This window comes from Ixodes scapularis, unplaced genomic scaffold (assembly GCF_016920785.2).
Source record: "Ixodes scapularis isolate PalLabHiFi unplaced genomic scaffold, ASM1692078v2 PGA_scaffold4__175_contigs__length_147842914, whole genome shotgun sequence".
Taxonomy (NCBI): Eukaryota; Metazoa; Arthropoda; class Arachnida; order Ixodida; family Ixodidae; genus Ixodes; species Ixodes scapularis.
The window spans coordinates 16,449,912-16,472,062 of NW_024609879.1; the positions used below are offsets into that span (position 1 = coordinate 16,449,912).

At 48.5% G+C, this 22,151-nt stretch overlaps 1 protein-coding gene across 1 annotated transcript in view; it reads right to left on the bottom strand.

Moving 5' to 3' along the window:
• The window catches only part of LOC8040935 (4-coumarate--CoA ligase 1-like), a 56,040-nt gene that overhangs the window by 5,825 nt on the left and 28,064 nt on the right, over nucleotides 1-22,151 (bottom strand). The window contains exons 4-5 of the mRNA XM_040221665.1: nucleotides 18,137-18,339; nucleotides 2,842-3,010 (exon numbers count right to left, since the gene is read on the bottom strand). Coding sequence (XP_040077599.1) covers nucleotides 2,842-3,010; nucleotides 18,137-18,339 — 372 coding nt within the window. The remainder of the gene's footprint in view (nucleotides 1-2,841; nucleotides 3,011-18,136; nucleotides 18,340-22,151) is intronic.

Here is a 22,151-nt window from a genome sequence, read left to right on the forward strand (position 1 = left end):
TGTCTTTCGTCCTTGTACTCTAACGTTGCTCATAGAAAAAACTGTCTACGGGCATGGTCGAAGCATGCGTATGCATCGCACCAAACATGCTTCAACATGCATGGGGCGTGTATCCGCATATATTTAGGGTTGTTCGTTTTCGGGTTTTATATATTGCCGCCCGCAGAGCCGAGAAGGCAACGCTTGGTCACGGTCTTCTAAAAGATTCCCGGTCATTCTCGCAGCAGACTAACTTTCCTTCTGCTTTTTTGTTCTCGGAAGTGCTAGTTCATCCTCGCCCCGAGCGCGCGACGCTCGAACCTTCTTTGCCGAACTTTTGAGATAGTGAAGCAGGGTAGATAAGCAGCTTCCGCGACCTTGTCGAGTCAGTCTCAGTCTCGCTAGCGCTCTGTAGTGCCGCCGAATCGCCGCCCGCTTTTCTGCTGTTTCGACGCTCTTCCGTTACTTATTTTTGTAGACTAGATGATCTCGGAATCCACTTGAGTGCCCCTTTAATAATCGCTACAAATAGGGAAGGTAAGAAAAAAAAGAATTTTTTTTTTTCGGGAGCAAACTGCAAGCCATGGCGAACGACAGGAATTAGAAAAGGACAAAGAGACTTGCATGGTTTTACATTACAAGTAATCAGTTTACTTGTAATCAATTACAATTTAGGATGGTTTTGTAATAATTTGATTAGATACAATAAGAAGCAATCGCGAAAATAATATGACTTCTTTCTGAAGTACTAACATTACTTGTAGCCATTACTACTTGCTTCTCCCTTTCCTAATGGTGCTCTCTGTTTCTAAAAGTTTGCAACCGAAGAAACCTCAAACCATGTCTGCGGCAGAAGTGTAGTCTTCGAAAATTGGCGGTTTTAGAAGGTCTGTAGTTTCTAGTTCGGTGATTCTAATCTATTAATGGAAAGTACGATAGACCCGTTTTTAAACCAGGAGAACAATATATCGATTGGAAGATCAGATGTAATCGGAGAAGGCACGGTCACTTTTTAGAGTAGCGGTAAATTCCTTTCTTTATTTCGGAATCAAGTGATCTAATTGAATACATTTTAACCAAAAGTTGTCGTGATCCTTGTCGATTAATTTTTCCGAGTATCGTGTAGAAGACTGAAAAAGAGAGTCTAATTGGTGGAAGTAAACATATGGTTCGAATTAGAAACTTGCTTGTCGTCATCGAAGACCCCTAACTCGATCAATTTTCAGTGAGAATGAAATCACGTGGCGCTAAAGTTCCCTCTCGTGCAGCTGGGGTAAAGCTGGCGACGAGAAAGCGTCGCCAGCTTTTTCGTATCCCCAGCCTTCCGCCTGCTCCACGAATAAGAACTCGAGCGCAGCCTCGCGCTCCTCACGTGCTTCGAGTCTTCCGAAAATGGATTGATTTAGGAGTCTTCCATATCGCCCAGAAAGTTTCTAATTGAACCTATGTTTGGTTTCACTCATTAAGACGTAGTTCCTTTTAGGTAATTATTTTGCTAATTCGTGCGCGTTTTTCATCTTTAAATCCTGAGGTTTGCCGTGGCTGGAAGTTTGTTCCCAAAAGGTTTTTTCTTTCTTTTCTTTTTTCTCAAACACACAATTTGCAGGATTTTCTGTTGCTTATTCGCAGAGACATCCGGCATAAGGCCGCGGAATAGCCACCAAGCTCGTGATTCCTCCTTCGAGAGTGATTCATTACGCCTGTATAGTCCTTTTCTGTGCATGTGAGAACTGCACGTAAAATGTGCTTGTTAGAAACAATTCTATATTTAGGTGTTCACCGGCATCGTAAGAGTATTGCAGTAACGCTTTTAGTGTGTTATGCCTGGAACACCTAGAATAAACTATTAAAGCAAAAACGTACTGCTGATCTGGGTTTTATAAATCAGGATTGATTAAGGTAACGATTTATAGAAAATGACGGGACATATTTTTTTGGTCTATTTAACTAAAATATTTACTATACACCCATTTTCAAGGTAAACAACAAACTAGATGGCGGCTGCAGGTTGCCACTTCTGGTTGCTGCGGGTTGTCTGTGTTTTGCCTTCTGTTTTAACATCGAGCCCGATTGACACAGTTGTAATGTTTAATTTACTTTTAAACAGGTAAATTTTCTTATAATTTACAACAACCGATAATTATAAGGATAGTCTCTCATTAATAGACACAATTTATTAAATGAAGTGACTACAAGGCTGCTGTTTGTTGATCACTTCATGTTAAATAATGTATATGCTAATAAAAACCTCTAGGCCTGGGAGACTCGGCTTCGCTTTGCACCGATGAAATACTCATCAACACACGTTTCATATCTTATCTTCAACGATGTTTCATGGACATGCCTGCGATTTTAGAACACATTATGATCGCATTGCCGTCCACGTGTGACGCTGATGGCAGCGATGTTTTATGGAGCGGAAAACAAGACTAAATAACTTGTGAGAGTTAGCTCACAGATTCCCGCATATGGTGCATAGGTAAGTTCACCACCTGGCATTTCGGACATACCGTAAAGCGTTTTGGCAACGAGGTGCCCAGATGAGGGAAATCGGGAAGTTGCCAAAAAGGTGTGCATGCGTTTGGAAAATATTATAAATGCAACTATTTAAATCACCATAAATTTAGTCAGATCCGTGTCTGCCCTCGTTGCTCCAATTTTAAATTGTTCAACTCAGTGTTATTTTGAATACTTATTTTCTTTTTTGGGACATGTAAGTTTTAGAGTGACATTACTTTTTTTTTTTTTAATACACAAACTTTTTACTTTTTGCTGGTGAGGTACTACCGCCTAAGAAATCGCGTGACACAATATCGCGCAACCCTGTTGGCGTATGAAAATATAATGTGCGTGTCGTCATACCTTGTATTTTTTCATTGCATCAGCCATTTCGTCTGTATTCATAGATTTCGATAAAAGGACAGTTTTCGCTCCAGAGGTGATGTCATGCAGGTAAAACCGGAACGCAATAGTCGATGATATAGGTAGGCAGGAGGCAACAACTTCGTGGTCGCTGGACACTTCATGAGACCTTGACATTTTGGAAGAGGAAACAAAAACACACACACACACACAAAACGACGGTTTAAGAACTGATTCCGTTAAACAACTATTGATACCACACCATCACGTCCAAGTTTACGCCCGATCTATGTAACAATGTTTTCTCCACCATGCGCCCTTACTCGACCCTTAATTGACGTCACGACACCGGGGTGGCGCTGCTATCAACACTGGGCACGCGTAGTCGATTCATCTCATGCGAATCTGGGTCCTGCGCACGCGCAATGCCCCCAGTTGGTGTGAGCAGACGCGAGTTTGTTTGTTCTTGGTGTATATTGTTTGTTGCGAACTGTGTATTGTGCAGGGTGTCCCAAAAAAAATTTACAGGATTATGATATTTTTTTTTCTTTATCGTAAAAAGAACGGATTGACGATCGCATGCACTCTCACCCCAAATGTAGCGCTATAGCGGTAAGAACCAGATACCTAAGTTTCAGCACTAATCCTTATATTAGTCAAAACGTGTACGTAATTTTCTGAAATCCGCAATGGGAAAATGTCGACCTACAAAGCTCTCCAAATATATGAGAGCTGAATGGCGCCACTTAGCGAAAACGGGCGAAAAACGGGCCCCCATTCTCATAGCGAAAATTTGGGAACATCACTTTTAGGTTATTAATAAAATAACAGTTAGTACTCAAGAAGCTTGGGCGTCTAATTCGGGCCGCTTGCGCTATATTTTGGCGCAGAATGAGCATTCGGCGATGCGTTTTTTTTTTTTGTAAAAAAAAAAAATAAATATAAGCACTATTTTTTTTTTTTTGGGGGGGGGGGGTACATTGTTGTTTGTGGATGGTGTGGTGGCATATCGAGGTTTGCAAGTACTGCCTCTGGGCGCCGCCACCTTGCTGCTTGCGTGACCGTTGCCAGAGTTGCGCCCAAACAAGCCATATTCCGTCTAGGGTGGCCAGACTAGCGTTGGAAGCGAGGCAGCTTGCAAGCGTGAGTAGAGTGGACGCTGTGCCCATACCACCAACAACACAAAACCTGTGCCTCCCCTCCCATACGTCATCACTATAGTGGATGTACGCAGCGCCAGATAGCCTGGGTCAGCATAGTCACCAGGGCACCAGCGTGTTTCGCAGTGTCTCTCTACGCGGCGACGCCAAAACGAACGCTCGTCTGCTAGCTTTGCGCCTTTCATTGAGCTTTGGCGTGTTTGCCGTTTGGGGGCAGGTCGGGGGGATCAATTGGCTCAGCCCACAGGCATATGTGGAGCGCAAGTTCGTTTGCTTCTTGCACAGTGGCTGCGACGGTGTCACAACACGAAGCCCTTATTAGCTGATTGTGGAAAGAAAAGTGGTATAGACTTCAAAGCATCTAGCATCGAGCTCTACCCACTATCCTTTCAATCAAAGCCGATCAGAGCTCGGCGTCCTTCTGAGGTCCCCGCAACTCCTGTGCAAAAAGCAGACGGCTTGCTATTCGCATAGTGCTTGCATCCAGTGCCTCCAGTTTCCAGCAAAGAGTGCGGTTTGGTCCGCGACCCTTAGCGACGGCTGTGCGACGTCGGCTCCAAGAGCGAGCGAAAGAAGCGAAGTTCGCTGCTGATAGAGCGGGACGGTATCGTGAGTCAGCAAAACGCGCAGGCACAAAAGAAAACACAGGAACGCGGCGTATTCACTGTGTGGTATTGGTTTAGTCGGTTACAGAAAGCGCACAAAGATGATGAGCGCCGTGACGATGCACTTTTGGTGCTCTGCTTGATTGGCTGTTTCAAATCGGGGCATCGACTGCTGTAGGATTTAACGCAAAACGGAGTTATAGGGAGTACGTCACACCCTGCGAAATTACAATGGCCTTGGCGCCGACAACTTTTGCGTAGTAGGAACAGCTGGAAGTACGCAGCTTCGGCGATTTCCCCTTTGAACTGAGAGGCATGGCTGCCGCCATCTATCGTCGTGTGGACAACCTTCGAAACGGCGGGGCAGCTGTCTCTGCTCTCTTGGCGAATCCGGTGTCTCGGTGAGTCGGCGGTGACCCTCTCCCTCGAAAGCAGCGCGACTCGCGCGTGCTTTGTCTCGGAAACGAGCTGTTCTCTCCGCTAGGGGAGCATTTGGTGGTGTAGACGCGCTATCTGTAGAAAATGAGCGGAGTATAATGTAGTATCCTATTTTTACATACTGGCCCGTTTCTGCGAATACTTTCGAAAATTGCTAGCAGTATGGGTGAGAAAAAATAAACTATTTTCAGGAACAAACCATGGTTGACGTCAGGAATAACATTATTAGCAAACTATAATTACCTAAGTTGTACTAATTAATTGACTTTTCAAGTAGCGAAAATAAACACATGTTTCAAATTAGAGATTTGCTGAGCGTCAGCGAAAAACCCTAAATAAGTTAATTTTGGGACGACACGAAGCACATGAGAATCAAGGGTGCGCGCTAAAGTTATCACTTGTGCAGGACGCACAAGGCCGGCGAAGTGAAAACTCGAACGATAAGGATATCATCCGTGTTTTCGCATCACAGGCCTTGCGCCTGCTTCAGGAGCGGTAACTTTAGAGCAGCCCCGCGCCTCCACGAATTCGTTCGGAAGTTGACAAATTTTGAGGATCTTGATGACGCTCATAGCGTTCCTAACTAGAATAAAATGTTTATTTTCACTAATTAAAATTTTAATTAGTTTCTATTAGGGAATAAAATTACTAAGTAGTTTTTTTTAATTTTTGACGTCCGTAATGGCTGGCAGTTTGTTCCACAAAATACTTTGTTATTTTCTGAACCAGCCTAGTTTTCAGAATCTCTTCCAAGCACTCGCAAAATACTTTAAAGGGGCACTTACACGTCCAAATAAATTTCTTTTTTACAGTGGAGCTGTTAAGGGTATACGTTCCCTTAACAGCCTTAATGTCAACACAAATGATGATGATGATGCGGCTTTTCCTTTTATACCAGCGAGCTCGAAGAGTATTCGTGTTCTAGCCAAAAAAACAACTATATAAGCTATTTGTTCTAATTTTTCTTCCACCAGTGTTCCAGGCACGCTTTCGTCCTTCACTCGCACTGCATGGTAGAAAAATCATAACTGTCTTGTGGAGGGTCGTCTGCCCCTCCCGTATATAGGTTGTCTGTGCCAGCCGTCGTTTTAAAACCCAGTGCACATGCTAACATCGCCTCTGAATGAAGCCGACGGTCTACCAGTGGGGTTGGCAGCAGGTAGAGTTCCTGTATAGGCTCCCTATGGGAGCCGGAGTTGCGCGTTCATCTTCGTAGCGCCGTCTTTTCTGCACGGCATGTTGATCCCGCTCGTCACGTGACTGAATTCTGCGAATTTCGCGCCGCGCGTTCGAGGCGCGCGGCGCGCTCAAAAGCAGGGGAACGTACGCCGGGGCGCGTGCAACGTCTACTTTCCTGCACGGCACTTGATCCGGCTCCTCACGCGATCGGGTCTCGGCGAATAGCGGCGCGGCGGCACGAGGAAAACAGACGCGCAACTCTGGCTTCCGTAGGGAGCCTATACAGGAACTCTAGCAGCAGGCACTCACAGTAGAGCACTATAGACGCTTTGCAGCAGCTGTGCATGGGCACCGCCATAACTGACCTTTAATTTTTGTTTCCCCTTATTACGTTTACTTCACTTCATTATTACGATAGCAGGCTAGGTTATTGAAATCTTAGGTTTTATTCTATCTTTCTCCCCAGCATTGGCTTTTGTGGAGGCTCGTCCACACCAATTTCAGTGCCTCGGTATCTCGGTAAAACAAGAGAAGGTCAGCAATGGCGGCTGTATTCTGGCGCGTGTGTAAAGCGTCTATTAGCGGCGAGATGTTTCGGTGGCGCCCTCGTTTGGTTCCCTTTCGTGACGTCATTACCTTGTGAAAAACAAGTTTAATGGTGTTTGTAATGAGCAGGGGGAAGCCTGAAATCATAGCGCTCTCAAAGCAGCACTGCCAACACCGTCAAAATTGAAGCTCTTACATCCCTCTTATTTCCGACGATGAGAGATCCTTTGCTGACGTCATAATCAGCATTAGGCCAATTGTGGTGGGCCGGCTACAGCGACGCTTTCGATCGCTCACGTCGCCAATAGGAGGTATTCACTGGACGCCATATTTGAGGTCGATGTTTAGAGCGCATGAGTGAGTGAGAAAACCTATTAATTAAAGGAATGGGATACATCACGATTTCTTGATAAAGTCATGCTCAGAACGAGCTCACATTAATAGCCTGCTAGGACCGGCAACCTTGATGGTGCTAAAAACACGCTTCAAAAGGACTGCGGAAGCTCGCCGTCAGCACGCGCTCAGCGGCCGCGCACACATATATGGCCGCCAGTGAATACTCTCTATAGGTGTTCAACTGTCTCAGGTTCCTCTCTGCACGCGCGGCACATCGTCGAAACCACCTTGGCGTCAAACCGCTCAACAACAAAACAAACAACAAACCGAATTTTCCTGTTTGTTTTTGATCAGCGATATCGATGGTCACGATTCGAATGGCCGCTCCTCGTGCAACCAAAGCACTGGTAAGAGTGAAGCGCTCGAGCTCAGACCGTGCATGGCGAGGTTCAATTTCTTTGTTATTCTGTGTTAGTAAACACCGGGCTGTGGGGACAACAAGCCCTATTAGCGGCGAGATGTTTTGGTGGCGCCCTCCTATGGTTCCCCCTTGTGACGTCATTACCTTGCGAACAACAAGTTCGATGGTGTTTGTAAATAGCATGGTGGAAGCCCGAAATCATTGCGCTCTCAAAGGAACACTGCCAACACCGTCGAAATTAAAGTTCCTTCATTCTTCTTATTTGCGTCGATGGTATACCCTTTCCGACGTCCTAGTCAGCTTTTGGGCCAATCGTGAAAGGCCGACCACAGCGACGCCTTCGGTCGCGCACGTCGCCAATTAGCGACGTGCGCGATCGAAAGCGTCGCGGTAGTCGGCCTTCCATAATTGGCCGAATGCTGACTCTGACGTCAGCAAAGGAGTTCTCATGGACGGAAATAAGAGGAACGTGAGGACTTCAATTTTGACGGTGTTGACAGTGTTGGTTCAAGAACACTACGATTTCAAGCTTCCGCCATGCTAATTACAAGCACCATCAAACTTGTTGTTCGCAAGGGAATGACGTCACGAAAGGTTACCATACGAGGGCGCCACCGAAACATATCGCCGCTAATAGTTCGATCTCCTGCCCAATACCAGAGTTCTTTAGAGCGCCCCCTCGCACCTCGAACAGAAGGCGTTTGCCCAAGCTGTTGTCATAGAGCAGGGTTCCAGCCGCGATCAGTTGCTTCTTTTTACTGTGCATTAGCAGCGCTGGCTTCGCTTGAGTGGCTTCAAACCACTGCAAGACTTCCCTCTCACGTACTCTGCTTCTCACTTTCGACTCCAACCTCTCACCCGTCACTACCGCTAAGGGTCCTGCAAAGAAGCCCTACTTTTTTGGAGTTGATAAAGGCGCTTCTGCCACCGTAAAACGAAACTCTGGACAACTACCGCCATCTATGAGCGACGGCGGCAACCAGACAACCGGTTTGCCGGCCTCGCTCATTGATGGCGGCAACCATTCCTGCCTTTCCACTCTGGTTTTCACCAGAGTGGAAAGGCTGAATTTCTCTAAGCGTCGTCCTATATGTCGTCCTGGAGGTCGTCCTAGACGTCGTCCTTGAGATTGTCCTAGACGTCGTCCTCGAGGTCGTCCTTGATGTTGTCCTCGACGTTGTCCTCGAGGTCGTCCTAGAAGTCATCCTTGAGGTTGTCCCAGAGGTCATCCTGAAGTCGTCCTAGACGTCGTCCTAACTGTCGTCCTCGAGGTCGTCCTAGACGTCGTCCTAGAAGTCGTCCTCTAGGCGTCATCCTTGAGGTCGTAAGGAAGTCGTCCTTTAGGTCGTCCAAGAAGTCGTCCTTGAGGTCGTCCCACCATAGTACAGCTTCGCTGGTCTTCCTTCTTCACAAGACTTAAAAGGTTGCAGGTTTTTTTTCTGATTATTATTAGGGAATTTTCGTAGATCGTTTTGGTCTTTCCGCAACGCTATCCGCTACCCGCTGCGAGACCCGCTAACAGAGGCATAGCGGAAATTTAAAAAAAAAGTGCTTTCGTAGACCGTTCTCTGCAGGCTACGGTACTGCGATTATGACAGCTCCCCTAGCGGTCGTAAAAAGCACTATATAAAACATTAAACGCTTATTATTACTGCAACCACGTATTTGTTTTATCAAAGTGCCTCTTTTCGTATACAACACATGGTTAATTTACGATCATGAATGTTAACCTTTTTTCTTGATAAATTCTTTTAGCACATCTTGCAAGCCATGCGGTAATCGCGCTTTGCTTAAAGCTAGATTCAGTTCGACCAAGCCAATCCTCTCTTTGTCATCTCGCGCTCTTTTAGGTTGTTGTTGTTGTAATGACAATCGTGAAAATGGGAAAAGCCCGTGCGTAAGTATTATCCACCCATAACGGGGGAAAGACTCGCACGGGCTGGGGAGGGAGGAGTGAAAGAAGAGGGAGGAGAAGGGGAAGGTTGATTTTGATAGTGGCGGCATATTAAGATATTCAAATAGTTAGTTGCAGAATTGGAGCGAGGGGGGATGCCTAATACCACGTTAAAAGGGAAAAAAAAACGAAAAACTTAGAATGTGCGGAGTGAGTTAGGATACACCGGATAAAAGGTTTGGAGACACGAAGTGTCACACCAAGCGGCATAAAAGTCGGGTGGCGTATAGTTTCATCCGCGTTGTAAACTACACATGCTCACACTGGAAGAAAAATTCGGGTACTCTTAAAAGTATCTGCAGCAAAAAGTACTAAACCGTGGCGGAAAGCAATGGCGTCACAGCTCTGTGGCGGAAAGCAATGGCGTCACAGCCGAGTTGCGAGGCCACTTGCTTCCAGGAACTCTAGAAGTGCTCGAAAAGTGTATTCTGCGAGGCGCTTGCCCCCGTTCGGGAACATCAGTTGGCGGGGCGTTGTCACCGACGTGCGGGATGTTTGCAGGGCAGTGTGAAGCACAGTTCGAGCGCTGCCGTATTTTGGACACGACCACAGCACGTGTTCGGTGTCCTCCAGGGTCCCGCAGCTGTCGCAATTCGGACTATTTTTGCGTGAAATCTTGTGCAACGTTTTTGCCGTAAACGGGCAGCCCGCTCTCAGGCGATGCAGAAGGCTAGACTCCTTTCGGCTGAGTTTCGACTCCGGTAGGGGAGGAGGAGCATTGCCAGAGGCGACACCGTCCTGAGGATGCCCCATTCGTGTGATCAGGTGGACAAGACGCTTGGCCTCACTGAATCGGGGGATGAAGTATTCTGGGGTCTTCTGGCCATGAGCCTTAGCCGCCAGAGAGTCCACCTGCTCGTTGCCTTTAATGCCACAATGAGATGGAATCCATTGAAATGCCAGTCTCCATCCCTTGGCTTCAACTTTGCGGGCTACATGGGCGGCTTCCTGTGCGAGTGGTGGAGCATCTTCCAGGTTTTCAAGATGACAAAGGGCGCTTCTGGAATCTGTTAGTATAACTGCCGCTTGAGGCTCAAGTACAAGCAGCGCCTCAAGAGCCTTACAGATAGCTACTAGTTCCGCAGTTGTTGACGTTGTATGAAAATTAAGCCTACCAGCTTGCTGCACCGCCATGGACGGGATCAGAAATGCCGCTGTAAATGTTGCTGTTTCGGGCTTAGTCGACCCATCAGTGAAGACATGTAGCCAGCCTTTATACCATCTATCTAGGTGATCCATAGCGAGGGAACGAGCTACAATGGGAGCGACAGATGACTTTCGTTGGAAGAACGGTAGAGTACCGGTCACATTCAACGGTGGTAAGGTTGTGTGGGGTGGTGTCGGTGGGAATCGCCTTTTGGGTGGTCCGATCTGGTCCTCGAATTCTATTGTGACAGTTCCAAGGCAGGATAGCGGCCGTGAGCGGAGTTTGGATAGAAGAGATGTCTTCGATGAGGCGTCTTGGAGTCGCACTAGATGGCGCATTGCTCGTTTTCTTTTGTGAAGCGAGATCGGGTTTTCTCTTGCCTCAACTATCGTCGCTACATTTTCAGAGAATCGTGGAAGCCCAAGGCACAGTCGCAGCGCGCATCGATGAAATTGCTCCAACTGCTGTATCTCGTGTCTGCCAAGTTAAGTAGTGGTACAGCGTAAAGTATTCTTGAAAGGATGAGTCCACGGTACAGAGCTAGAAGTCCCTGTGGAGAGAGGCCCGAGTTCCTTCGTCGGAAGCAGCGAAGAACGCCCATCAGCTGACGACACTGGATGAGTAGTCGCTTTGCTTCAGGGCGCCAGGTCACGTGGTTGTCGATCAGGACGCCCACTTATCGTTGAGTCGTAACATGCTGAAGAGGGATGTTACCTACCTTCGGAGCATTAGCTACGGGTCGGCTCTGTGTTCCGTTGGGACGGTAGCAAAGAGACGCGGTTTTTGTGACAGAAAGAGTCAGCCCGAGGTCTTCTGTGGTCTTCACAACCTCGTCAAGTGCTCTTTGCAGCTGTGAGCCGATACTTTTTGAAGCCCTTGAAGGACCGACGCACCAGAGTGCTGCATCGTCAGCGTATATCGCGATGTGCAGAGCTGCAGGAGACTTGGGCAATGTTTTCAGAGAAAGCGGAAGGGCGGCCATAGCAAGGTTAAAGAAAAAAGGACTTAAAACACTGCCCTGAGGAACACCTTGTGTCACCGGACGACGGCTGCTGACGGCGCCAGGAACTCGTACGAAAAAGGATCTTCCTGTAAGAAAGGCGCACACGTAGCTGTACAATCTTCCTGTAATGCCGAAATGTCGTAGCCGCTGGCGAATTGTTGAATGTGGTAAAGCGTCAAATGCCTTGTTTATATCTAGGAACACACAATGCACTGTCTGGTGAGATGCTCGTGCCTCCTCTAAAGTGGACGCTAGGTCGCCAATTGCATCGGCAGTGCAGCGTTTAGCGCGAAATCCACAAAGTTCATCAGGCAGCGCACCTATAGTCTCCATATACCAGGTTAGCCTACGTAACACAAGTCGCTCCATGAGCTTTCCTACGCAGCTTGTAAGCAAGATTGGACGGTACGAGTCAAGTGATTGTGCTGGTTTTCCTGGTTTGCGTATAGGCACAACAGTAAATGTTAACCAGGCCTCAGGAATCTCAGCTGTGCGCCATATAGCATTAAATGCCTCTAGTATGGCCGAGTACTGTGATCTGTCAAGATTTCGTAGTGCCTGATAAGTTACCCCATCAGGTCCTGAAGCACTTTTCCGTCGACACCGACGCAATGCCAATTCAAGCTCTGAGATCGTGAAGTCTGAATCAAGAGCAAGGGGAGGCCAGCTTCTACTATTCGCACTGGATTCCTTACCACTCTGGTAACCTGGAGGTAGCGGAATGGGTGTCGCGAAGGCGTCAGCAAGTAGCTCAGCCGTCTCCTGCATTGTATGGCCAATAGCAATTGCGAGACCTGCGATTGGATGAGTTGGCATTTTTCTCCATGATAGTGTCTGGGCCATCTTCCATGCACGTGAGATACCTGACGCTAATCCAAAGGAAGAGCAAAGTTGGTCCCATTGGTGCCGTTGGAGCCGGGATGTGTGCCGGCGGAAAGCCGCATCAAGTTGTCGGTGCCTTATCCAATCTGCGGGATCGTTCGTTCTGCGAGCTCGCCTTTGGGCTCTCCTCCGGGCCGCCCGCAGTTTGAGGTACGTGAGGTCGGGACTAGGACGGGTGATAGGAACTCGGATCGTTTTCGTAGCCAGGGATACAGCGTGAGCTATTGCAGAGGATGGGTCTCCCGCAAGGTTAACCACATGTCCTTCCATGTGAGCCCTAAATGCATCCCAATTGGTGACGCGTACCTCTTTGTACATTGGCGTCGGAGGTTTTGGTGAAGTGATTATTATGGGAACATGGTCGCTTCCCCATGTGTCGGGTTGAGCATTCCACTCTGCTGTTATATTCGGTGAAACAAAAGTGAGATCCAAGACGCTCTGTTTAACTCCCGGTCTTACAAAGGTTTCAGTTCCGTCATTCAGCGCTTGAAGGTGTAAGGACGGTGTTACAATCTCCAGCTGAATTCCTCGTCGAGTGGTCTGCCTGTCTCCCCATAGCTCGTTATGGGCATTAAAATCTCCACAGATGACAAGGTGCCCCTTAGAGACAATTTTTATCTCTCGTAGCTCTTCGGGAACCCAGCAGACGTTTGGAGGAACGTAGACACTAATGATAGAGAAGAGTTCTCCTCTAGAGCGAACTGTCACACCGACGTATTCCGCTGCTCCTTTTGCGATTGAGGATAGGTCTAGGGGTTCTTGATGAATCCTTGCCCAGACAAATAGTGCCGCCCGACTGGCCGTCGTTTCGTTTTGATGCACTTAGGTATATCACATATGGCCCAAGTCTGCAGTCTTCAAGAAGAATACGTGGCTCTTGAAGGGCCAGAATGTCTATTTTGTTTGTCAGAAGGTGCTGGCGTAGGTCAGGAAGGCGAGATCTAAGGCTGCGTACGTTCCATTGGAGCACAGTGGGTAGTTTAGGTTTTCTACTTTAGAGCTTTCGACATCTTCCGTCGTGGCTCACTGTTGTTTGGTGAAATAGCGGTCCAACTGGTCAATAACGAATCGGACTACCCATTGTAGACCACATGCCCATGGTGTTTGTAGGGGTGTGAGAAAAGAGCATGCCATATGTGCAGCGGTTTTGATAATGGACAGCCAGTCCACATCTGGAGTCGGTAGCGAAGATGGCTTTGGATTTGTGACATTCGTTGTTGGAGGCTTGAGATTGCCAATGTTCTCCTGAGAAGGCGGATTTGTTTGGTGAGTATCGCAGTACATTTTCTCCGTTATGGGGTCGTTGCTGGGTGTAACAGCCTGCTTTTGTGGAGGGGACTTCGGTAGAGTGCGGGACGACTGTTGAATCCCTTTTGCTATCATTGAATATGTAGTGCCGGTGACGGATGCTGATGCGGATGTTGAAGCGCATGATGCTGGAACAACTCCTTTAGCTTCCGGAACAGCAATTTTCTCGGGCGCAGTGTGTTTCTTTGTGGTCACCGTCACCAGAGATCTTTGAAAAGGGGTCGAAGCGCCGTCCTCCGTGGGATTACTTTGGGGGTTCTGTATTGCTGCTCGAGCAGTCCCGAGATCGACAGAGTTCACCTTCGAGTAGTGAAGAATGTCCCGTTCATTCTTCCATTTCTGGCATTTTGGGGATGTTGCCTCATGCTGTCCTCCGCAGTTCACGCATTTGATAGACGTGGAGGTGCATTTCTGTTTTGTTTTTTCGTCAATTGTTGGATGCTTCTCACCGCATCGGCTGCAAGCAACGGAACGCTTGCACGTGACAGCGTAGTGTCCGAAGCCTCCACACCGGTAGCATTGAGTCAGACGGTGGTGAAATTCCATCACTGGATGCCGGACTCGCCCAAGAAGAACATGGCTTGGAAGCTTGCTTCCACGAATGGTGATCCAACGCACTCAGAGGAGCCGAAACGACGTACTCGAGCGATCTCCGTATCAGACTGCAGTCGTCCAGCAATTTTTGTTTCAGGAAGTGCTACGTCGACGTTCTTGATCACACCTTCGACTGTGGGACCTGCAAGGCCCTCGTACGCCTTCACTGGAAGTCCGCAGAGCCGTGTGCATTTGAGCAGTGCTCTTGTGGTGACTCCATTTCTCACATCCACGGCAATTAAGTTCAGACGCTCATTTGGCCTGATTTGGACAATGCACTCGGGGCACAGAAGTTCTAAACCGTCTGACAGCTTTAGGCTGCTCGGACTGCTGATGCGGTCACCTTCTTTTGTTGGCACAAATATCACGGTGAGGCTTTCGGTCCGAGGGGCGTCCTTTTCCGATTCTTGACTGGATGTTTCCTTGTACCGACGTTTTCGGGGACCACGGGCTGGATACCATTCACCGCCGTCGTCAAGAGCAGCATCCGAGTTCAGAATCTCGCCGTTCGGAGAATCCTGGGCGTCCATTATGATTGGGTCATTGCCCGTATTTGGAGGAATCTTACTAATGGTGGCTTCGATGTTAGGGCTCAAGTTGCTGTTCTGATCCGTGTTCTGGTCAGCGTCGTCTTGGGTGGCGTTAGGCATGATCGGCCGCCGGCGAAAGTGGTTACCCACTCCGGAACGAGGCGGAAGACGTTGTAGAGGCCTCTTGGTTAGTTGGGGATGCAGGGATGACGAAGATTGATTGAGAAACAACCAAAAATGCGGAGGTCTGAAAAAGCTGGGCTCTTTTATGTTCGTGGACGCGTGCTCCGCCAATTCCCGAAGATGCAGCGGATCAGCGTTCTTGAGGGCCAACTTTTATTGTCCAGTTTAAAGGAGCGGTGCAATGATTTTAACACTGAACGAATGTGCAGCTTGTATTTTTTATATTGTTTACTTCGGCATAAGTAAGAGAAAAAGTGCCACCATACCCCAAAATACCTCTATTTCGCTGCGTAATCGCAAAATAAAAAACGCTTTTTTTCCCAACCTGCGGCCACATGGTGGCCGCAAACTGAACCTGTGGTGTGACGTCATTCGGAGTGTTTTTTGTAAGTGATAGTGTTAGGCAATTGTAAGCTTGATTTAAGGTTAAGTTTAAAAAATCTTGTTGTTTAGGCACGCAGAAACGCTTCAAAAGCCTAATCTTGCCGCTAAAAGATTTGTGGCGCCATCTACCGCAAGTCAACCAAACCTGCCGTCGCCGTCATCCGTCGACGCCCGAGGCGCCTACGGCGGCTACACGAGCAACCCGGACGTTTTGTCTTTCCCTCGCTCGACGGAGTGCGTTGGTCGTGGTCCGTAGCATCGTGGTATCGCTATTGTTCCTGGCGTCTCGACCTCGACTTCGACTGCCCGCCGCGTCGACTGCCCGCCGCACAAGTCCAACTGACTTACTATACGCAAGCATCTTGCGCTCGACGTCGCTCAGGCCGTCCGGCCATGCCGCCATGTTGGTCGGGAATCGGCGGGAGAGCGGGAGAGCGGCGAGCCTGGCGAGCCGGCGAGCACTGGGGAAACGGAAGCCAGAAGAACCCAACCGGAAACCAACGCCACTCCGAATGACGTCACAGGCGAAGCTGGTGCCGCTTCAATGTTGAGTTGAGAGGTGCCAGAGATACCAATTTTTAAAATTTTTTTTTAATGAAAACTAGGGCAAGCAGGAAAGAATAGTTTTCGGTCCTTTGTTTTATATGTGGCCGGGATGAATTCCCGCAATTAATTAGCCAAAGTCCACAAATTGTTGCACCGCCCCTTTAAGTTGGAGGGAAATAGAGGATGTGTATTTGATGTTTTAGGAACCACCAAAGCGGTGTTATGTTATTTCACTGATCTGCGCCACTGCTATGGTGTAGTTCTGGAATTTGTATTCTATCAACGGGGAAACACTTTTTTTTTTTTTTTGAGGCGCTACCGACTGTTGATTAGCAACGAATTTTGTCTTTAGTCTTTAGACTTTATTTATTTGCCTCTGGAGAGCCGAGTTAGCGCGGAAAGGCACCAGCTCGTACCATGAAGGCCCGCGGTGCCGCGTCTAATGGACATGATAATGTCATGAGTATATACATGCATAATGGCGACGACATGGATTGTTCGTATTGGGGAGCATGGCAGCCCGATTCGCAGAAGTCCAGATTTCGTGGAGGCGGGTTGGGCGGGTGAGAAGCGAGCTGGGGGATCTGGCACGCCGTTCGATCGGTGCATGAAGGAGCCTCCGGAACATTATGGCGCTGTTGCTCGCTGGGGCCCACTGTGGTCGAAGCATCAGGCTCCAAGGAGGCAGCCCTGTCAAAGTATAAGCTGCCGCTTCCGAGGCACCCAGTACTCAGATTGAGGCACCGCCATCGCCCGGTGTGTCGTCCTCTCAACGTCGTCGTCGTTGTGTTCTTTGTTTATACGCGTATATATGTATAAATAAAATAAGATCGATAAAAAGACACACAATCGAAGGGCCAGCGTATCTCGAGATCCGCTATTTTGTAAGGAGCCTCCGCAACCACGTCCGGAATTCCGCAAGGTCTGCGCTAGATTGGCGCATGCGCAGTGGTTGCTGAGGCGTAGCGGATAACGTAGCGGAGGCGTAACGGAGACGCTAGAACGATCTACGAAAACTCCCTATTATCCTAAACAATTCACAACGATGCCTGGACATTACCCTCAAAATTCGAAACTTAGAAATTCAGTACTTGTGAAGTAAAAAAAAAAAAAAAAAAACAATTTCAGAATGCCGACTTTGAAGTTTCCGCGCGATCCGCGCGAGTGCAATGACGTCAAATATTGAGCCATCCAGCGAGTCGAGTTTCCATCACGCCTCCGCTCCGAACCGACGTCTCCGCCGCGACCCGAAGTGTCGTGTTCGCCGGCGTCGCGCGAACAATCGGTTTCCTCCGTGGGTGCCGTGCCTCCTATCGCTGCGATTACACGACACTTGACTTCCGAGTTGGAAGTTCTTTGAGGGCCCTTTCAGGCGATCTTGGATTCTTGGAAACGGGGTGAGGTCGAAGAGAACGCGCAGTGGACTTTTGTGAGCGACGTGAGGGGTCACGTCTCGCCGGTCCTGCGCTAAAGGCTGCCCCGGCGGAGTCACAACCGAAACTACGATACACAAACACCGAACCCAGTTGTTCTGGCCGTGTGACAATTTTCTTTTTGAAGTCTGAGAGGCCGTCGGGCACCTAAAAGAAACTACTTCGTCCGATTCCGTCACTCAGCGATGATGCTCTGCAACATGCGTCGAGCGCCGCCATGTTTGACGAGGGGGCATAAAAATCCAGGAGGCGACATCACACCAGTTTCCGATTTTCGGAATTTCAAAAAGAAGGGCCGTAGTGCGTTCGCAATTGCGTTAAAAAACATGTTCTACGAATGCCGTTATTTAATATTACATGAATGTCGCCTACAAAGCTTCCACAATTAATGATATTTGACATTACAAATCAAAATAAGCGAAGAGGTCAGGAGCGGTATAGAATAACGCCAAAAATAAAAAGGTGCGCGCGCGTGGGGGAATTCTTTTTTTTCGCGTTTCGGTATTTTTGTCTTGTGCCTGTGATTAAAACTTGCATCGTTTTAGACAATAAAAAATACGACCTTTGGGGTGCCAGTCCCCTTTAAAAAGTATTGTTTGTCAATTATGGTGCGCATCCACGCGCGCATACATAAGATAGAACTCACCCGGGCCGAGGTAAATGGGCCACGATGCTGTAGTGCGTGTGTTCAACGGCTTTCGGGCTACCCGTTGTTCCCGATGTGTACAACAGTGCGATGACTTCCTTCTTGACGTCGGCCACAGGGAATTCCTGGAAGCTGTCTGCGTTCAGTTTCTTGAACTCGGACAAGGAAACAAAACCAGGGGCTCTTCCTACGCAGAAGTAACCCTGAAAGCGTTGAACACGCATGATTAATTGCCACATCATGTCACGTACGCTCGCCGAGAGACGTCGCAATTAAAGCGCTGGGATATCATGAGCTATCCAAGTATCGCCATCGTTTAATCGTGCCGCCGGCGCACCTGTTGGATACCGGCGACGCGTCGCCATTTTTAGCTCGTGTCGCATCCCACATCCAGGCGCGCACGCTCCTATTGGTCTGCTGTAGATACCGGTGACGCGCCGCCATTTGCAAGCACGCTTGTATTGGTCTATTGGAGATGCCGGTTCGGCATCTCCAATAGACCAGTATGCCAGTTTTGGCTCAAGTGCGTCTCAGCATGCACCAGCTTGGCGGTACTTGTTTATAAAATCCATCTCCAGCGCTTTAGTCGCAAAGCGGCTTTTTGTAAGGAGCTTTAAGACGCTCTGGCGACGATGGTGACGCAGGGCATACACCAGTGGTCTCAAACTCATTTGAGCGTGGGGGGCCAGATAGCCGACACTGGGATGGCCGAGGGCCAACGTTAGACGGGGAGGGGGAGGGGGGGGGGGGTTAAAAGATTTAAAAGAAGAAGAGACCTCGTGCTATATGCTCAGTTTTGCCAGTGACATCTTTAGATTTGATTTGTTTATATGACTACATTGGGCCCGATCTGATGTAATAACAATATTTAAAATGACACCGCCCAGCCAACAGGCTCACATTTTTAATGGAACAAGATAGCAATCACACTGTGGTTCCCGTTGCTCAATCCACTCAGAAATCAACCAAGCTCAACATGTCTAAAACACAATAATCTATTCGACCGCTCTTGCTTTCCTGGCGATTTCTATTACAACGCTCGTACTTGTCTTTTAATGGTGATATTTTTTAAGGCGAGAATCCCGAGCTCGGAGCTTTATCTTCGGCAGTTACTCCTGCTGATTGAGAGTTCGCGCAGCCGAGATTCATCTCATCTTTCAACAAAGAGCTCGCGCTTCCCGCCTAGTTACAGAATTGTGCATTACAAAAAACAAGGAAGCAAACGATAAAGCGTAACGTATGGTAAGGGAGCACAGTTAAGCAATTAACATGAATACATTAAAAGAGCAGAGCTACTTTTCGAGCGAAAATGAATCAATGAGATGAGATCACTATGGCGCATGCCATTTCTGGCGCTCGAGACATGGGAACCGGGACTCGGCTGTGACGGCACCACTGATCTCTATGACAATTGCTGGATCGCGCTTCCCCGCTTGTTCGCTGCAGCGCAAGTGAAGCCACCGGACTTCACTCGCTTGGGATACGATTTGCCGTTTTTGCTAGCCTTTGCTGCGGTTTTCCAGCGTGCTGACGACACGTTTTCTACTCGTTCGTCGTCATTCGCCGAAGAAGTTTTTTGAAGACTCTGTGTATTGTTGAGACTTGCCGTTGTGAACACGTGGAAAATTTTACGAAAGTGCAGTGTCGCAGGAAAAAGGCACAACGCGTCGAAAGGAAGGGCTGGCGGCGTGTTCAAAGCTTCCTTGGCACGCCGAAGTGCCGTGTCTCTGTGCCGTCGCACGCTTGGATACCGACCAAGAACCGACGCCGTGTGTATGTGTCTAGCGAGTGCAATGTGCGTGAAGCTGTTCGTGCCTCTGGATCAGCGTCTTTTCCCCTCGCGGTTTAGGAACGAGCTTAATCCAGCGTCCACCAGCGACGGAAGATGGGGGGAAGGTACATCTTTTTTTCGTCCTTTGACGATTTACACAATACCGTGCACAACAGCTCCTCATCACTGATCAGTGCTGGCTTATTATCAACCTACTTAATTGCACTTGACGTTTGAGCGCGGCTCGCCTAATTGTAATTGTTCAGCAGATTGCACACGACCATATCGGCCGCGCATCAAAGATTTTCATTCTCGCCGTCTTGTACTTTTGCTTTCGAAAACCCCCCTGGCTCCACAACGTTGCCCTATTCGTGCTCCCACGGAATCTATTAGAGTAGATTTGGGACATAGCCATGGTTAATATAGTACATAAGAACACGTACAGATCTCTCCCTTTTATTGATAGCAACTCACCGGAACAGCTGGACGATCCAGAACTCCGTGGCCGATATATATAAATGATCTAAAGGCTTCTACGCGCGACACACGTTCAGAACTTTGGCGCGGCGTCAATTCTTGACCGGTATCCAAGCGTGCGAAGGCACAAAGATGCATCACTCGGCGTGCCAAGGAAGCTTTGAACACGCCGCCAGCCCTTCCTTTCGACGCGTTGTGCCTTTTTCCTGCGACACTGCACTTTCGTAAAATTTTCCACGTGTTCACGACGGCAAGTCTCAACAATACACAGAGTCTTCAAAAAACTTCTTCGGCGAATGACGACGAACAAGTAGAAAACGTGTCCACAGCACGCTGGAAAGCCGCAGCAAAGGCTAGCAAAAACGGCAAATCGTATCCCAAGCGAGTGAAGTCCGGTGGCTTCACTTGCGGGAGCGGCAAGCGCGATCCAGCAATTGTCATTGAGATCAGTGGACGGCACCATGGTGCAGTCACAGCCGTGTATGCATACACGGCTGAGTTTATGCATACACTCAGCCGTGTCAATCTAATAAGGTCTTAACTGGCTAAAATATTTGTCCACACCACAGGATAACCGAACTGGATGCGCATTCCCCGCTCACAACATGAAATTCAACGAGTCTCATCTATCGAACAACATATATTGTACGTACCTCACGGTATCGCGTTATCCGAACAAGATTTAAGAAAGGTTTCAAATAACACAGCATATCCAAAATGCAGTGTCGACGATAGTCATTTCACGACGATCGGACAGAATCCGGCTTGTCTTGAGGTACGTTTTGAAGAGTGATGCTTTTTTACACAGCACTAAAGCAAATAAACGAACGCGTCTATTCAGTACCCATAACCCGGACTCTATCAGCTACTTCTCGCCAAGACCGAAAACATAGCCGGGAAGGCTTTACGGAGATTATCCTAAGGGAAATAATCCTCGAAGAACGTCGAACGGCCCGCGTCGAGGGCTGCTTGACGTTCACTCTCGTCGCTCGTTTCCTGCGAAGGCCGAGCAGGCTACGAGCCCTGGTATTCCCTGGTTCTCACAGTGGAAGATAACGCAAAACCCGCAAGCATCCTGAAGAGGCAAATAAAGTAAAAACCTTCAAGGAAATCTGGCAAACTCCGAATCCACAATGGAGGTGGGGAGCAGCGCTGACCGGGTTTCCACAGCCCAGGTGGGTGGCAGAAATTTTTGGCTGATAGGGGTCGCTAGAGTCGCAAAATGGCGGCGACCAGAGGGCTCTTTCTGCAAAAGTTTATAGTCGATTCACACGACGGACCGGATCGCGATTTTCATCTGCGGACCGTGTACCACGTGACCGTCACGTCACTGATTCCTGCGATCCGCGCCTTGTCCGCGGACGCACGGACTGATAAGGTCGAGCACCTTTTTCACTGGCGGATTTTTGGCGTGAGATTGACTCAAAAAGTGTTTAGTCTGACAAATATACAATGCTTTCTTGTTTTGTCTTTTCTGTACGATTAATACAAAAATTGTACATCGTTGTGTTTTGTGCGTTCGCTGGTTCATTTTGTCGCGCGATTCTTGGTTCCACGCGTCAAAGAAACTGCAGAAGCTTTGTCCGGCTGACACGCGACGCAGGTTCCGGTACTCCTCCGGATCCGTGTCAAGAAGCTTCCGTCAAAACTGGTCTAGCACGCCGCTATAGCCAGCCGGCAATGGCCAGGCGGCGCCACGAGATTAATGCATTCAGCGTCACAAGCAGAGGCGTCTCTGTTAATGGGGCGGGCCAGTCTGCCCGTCGG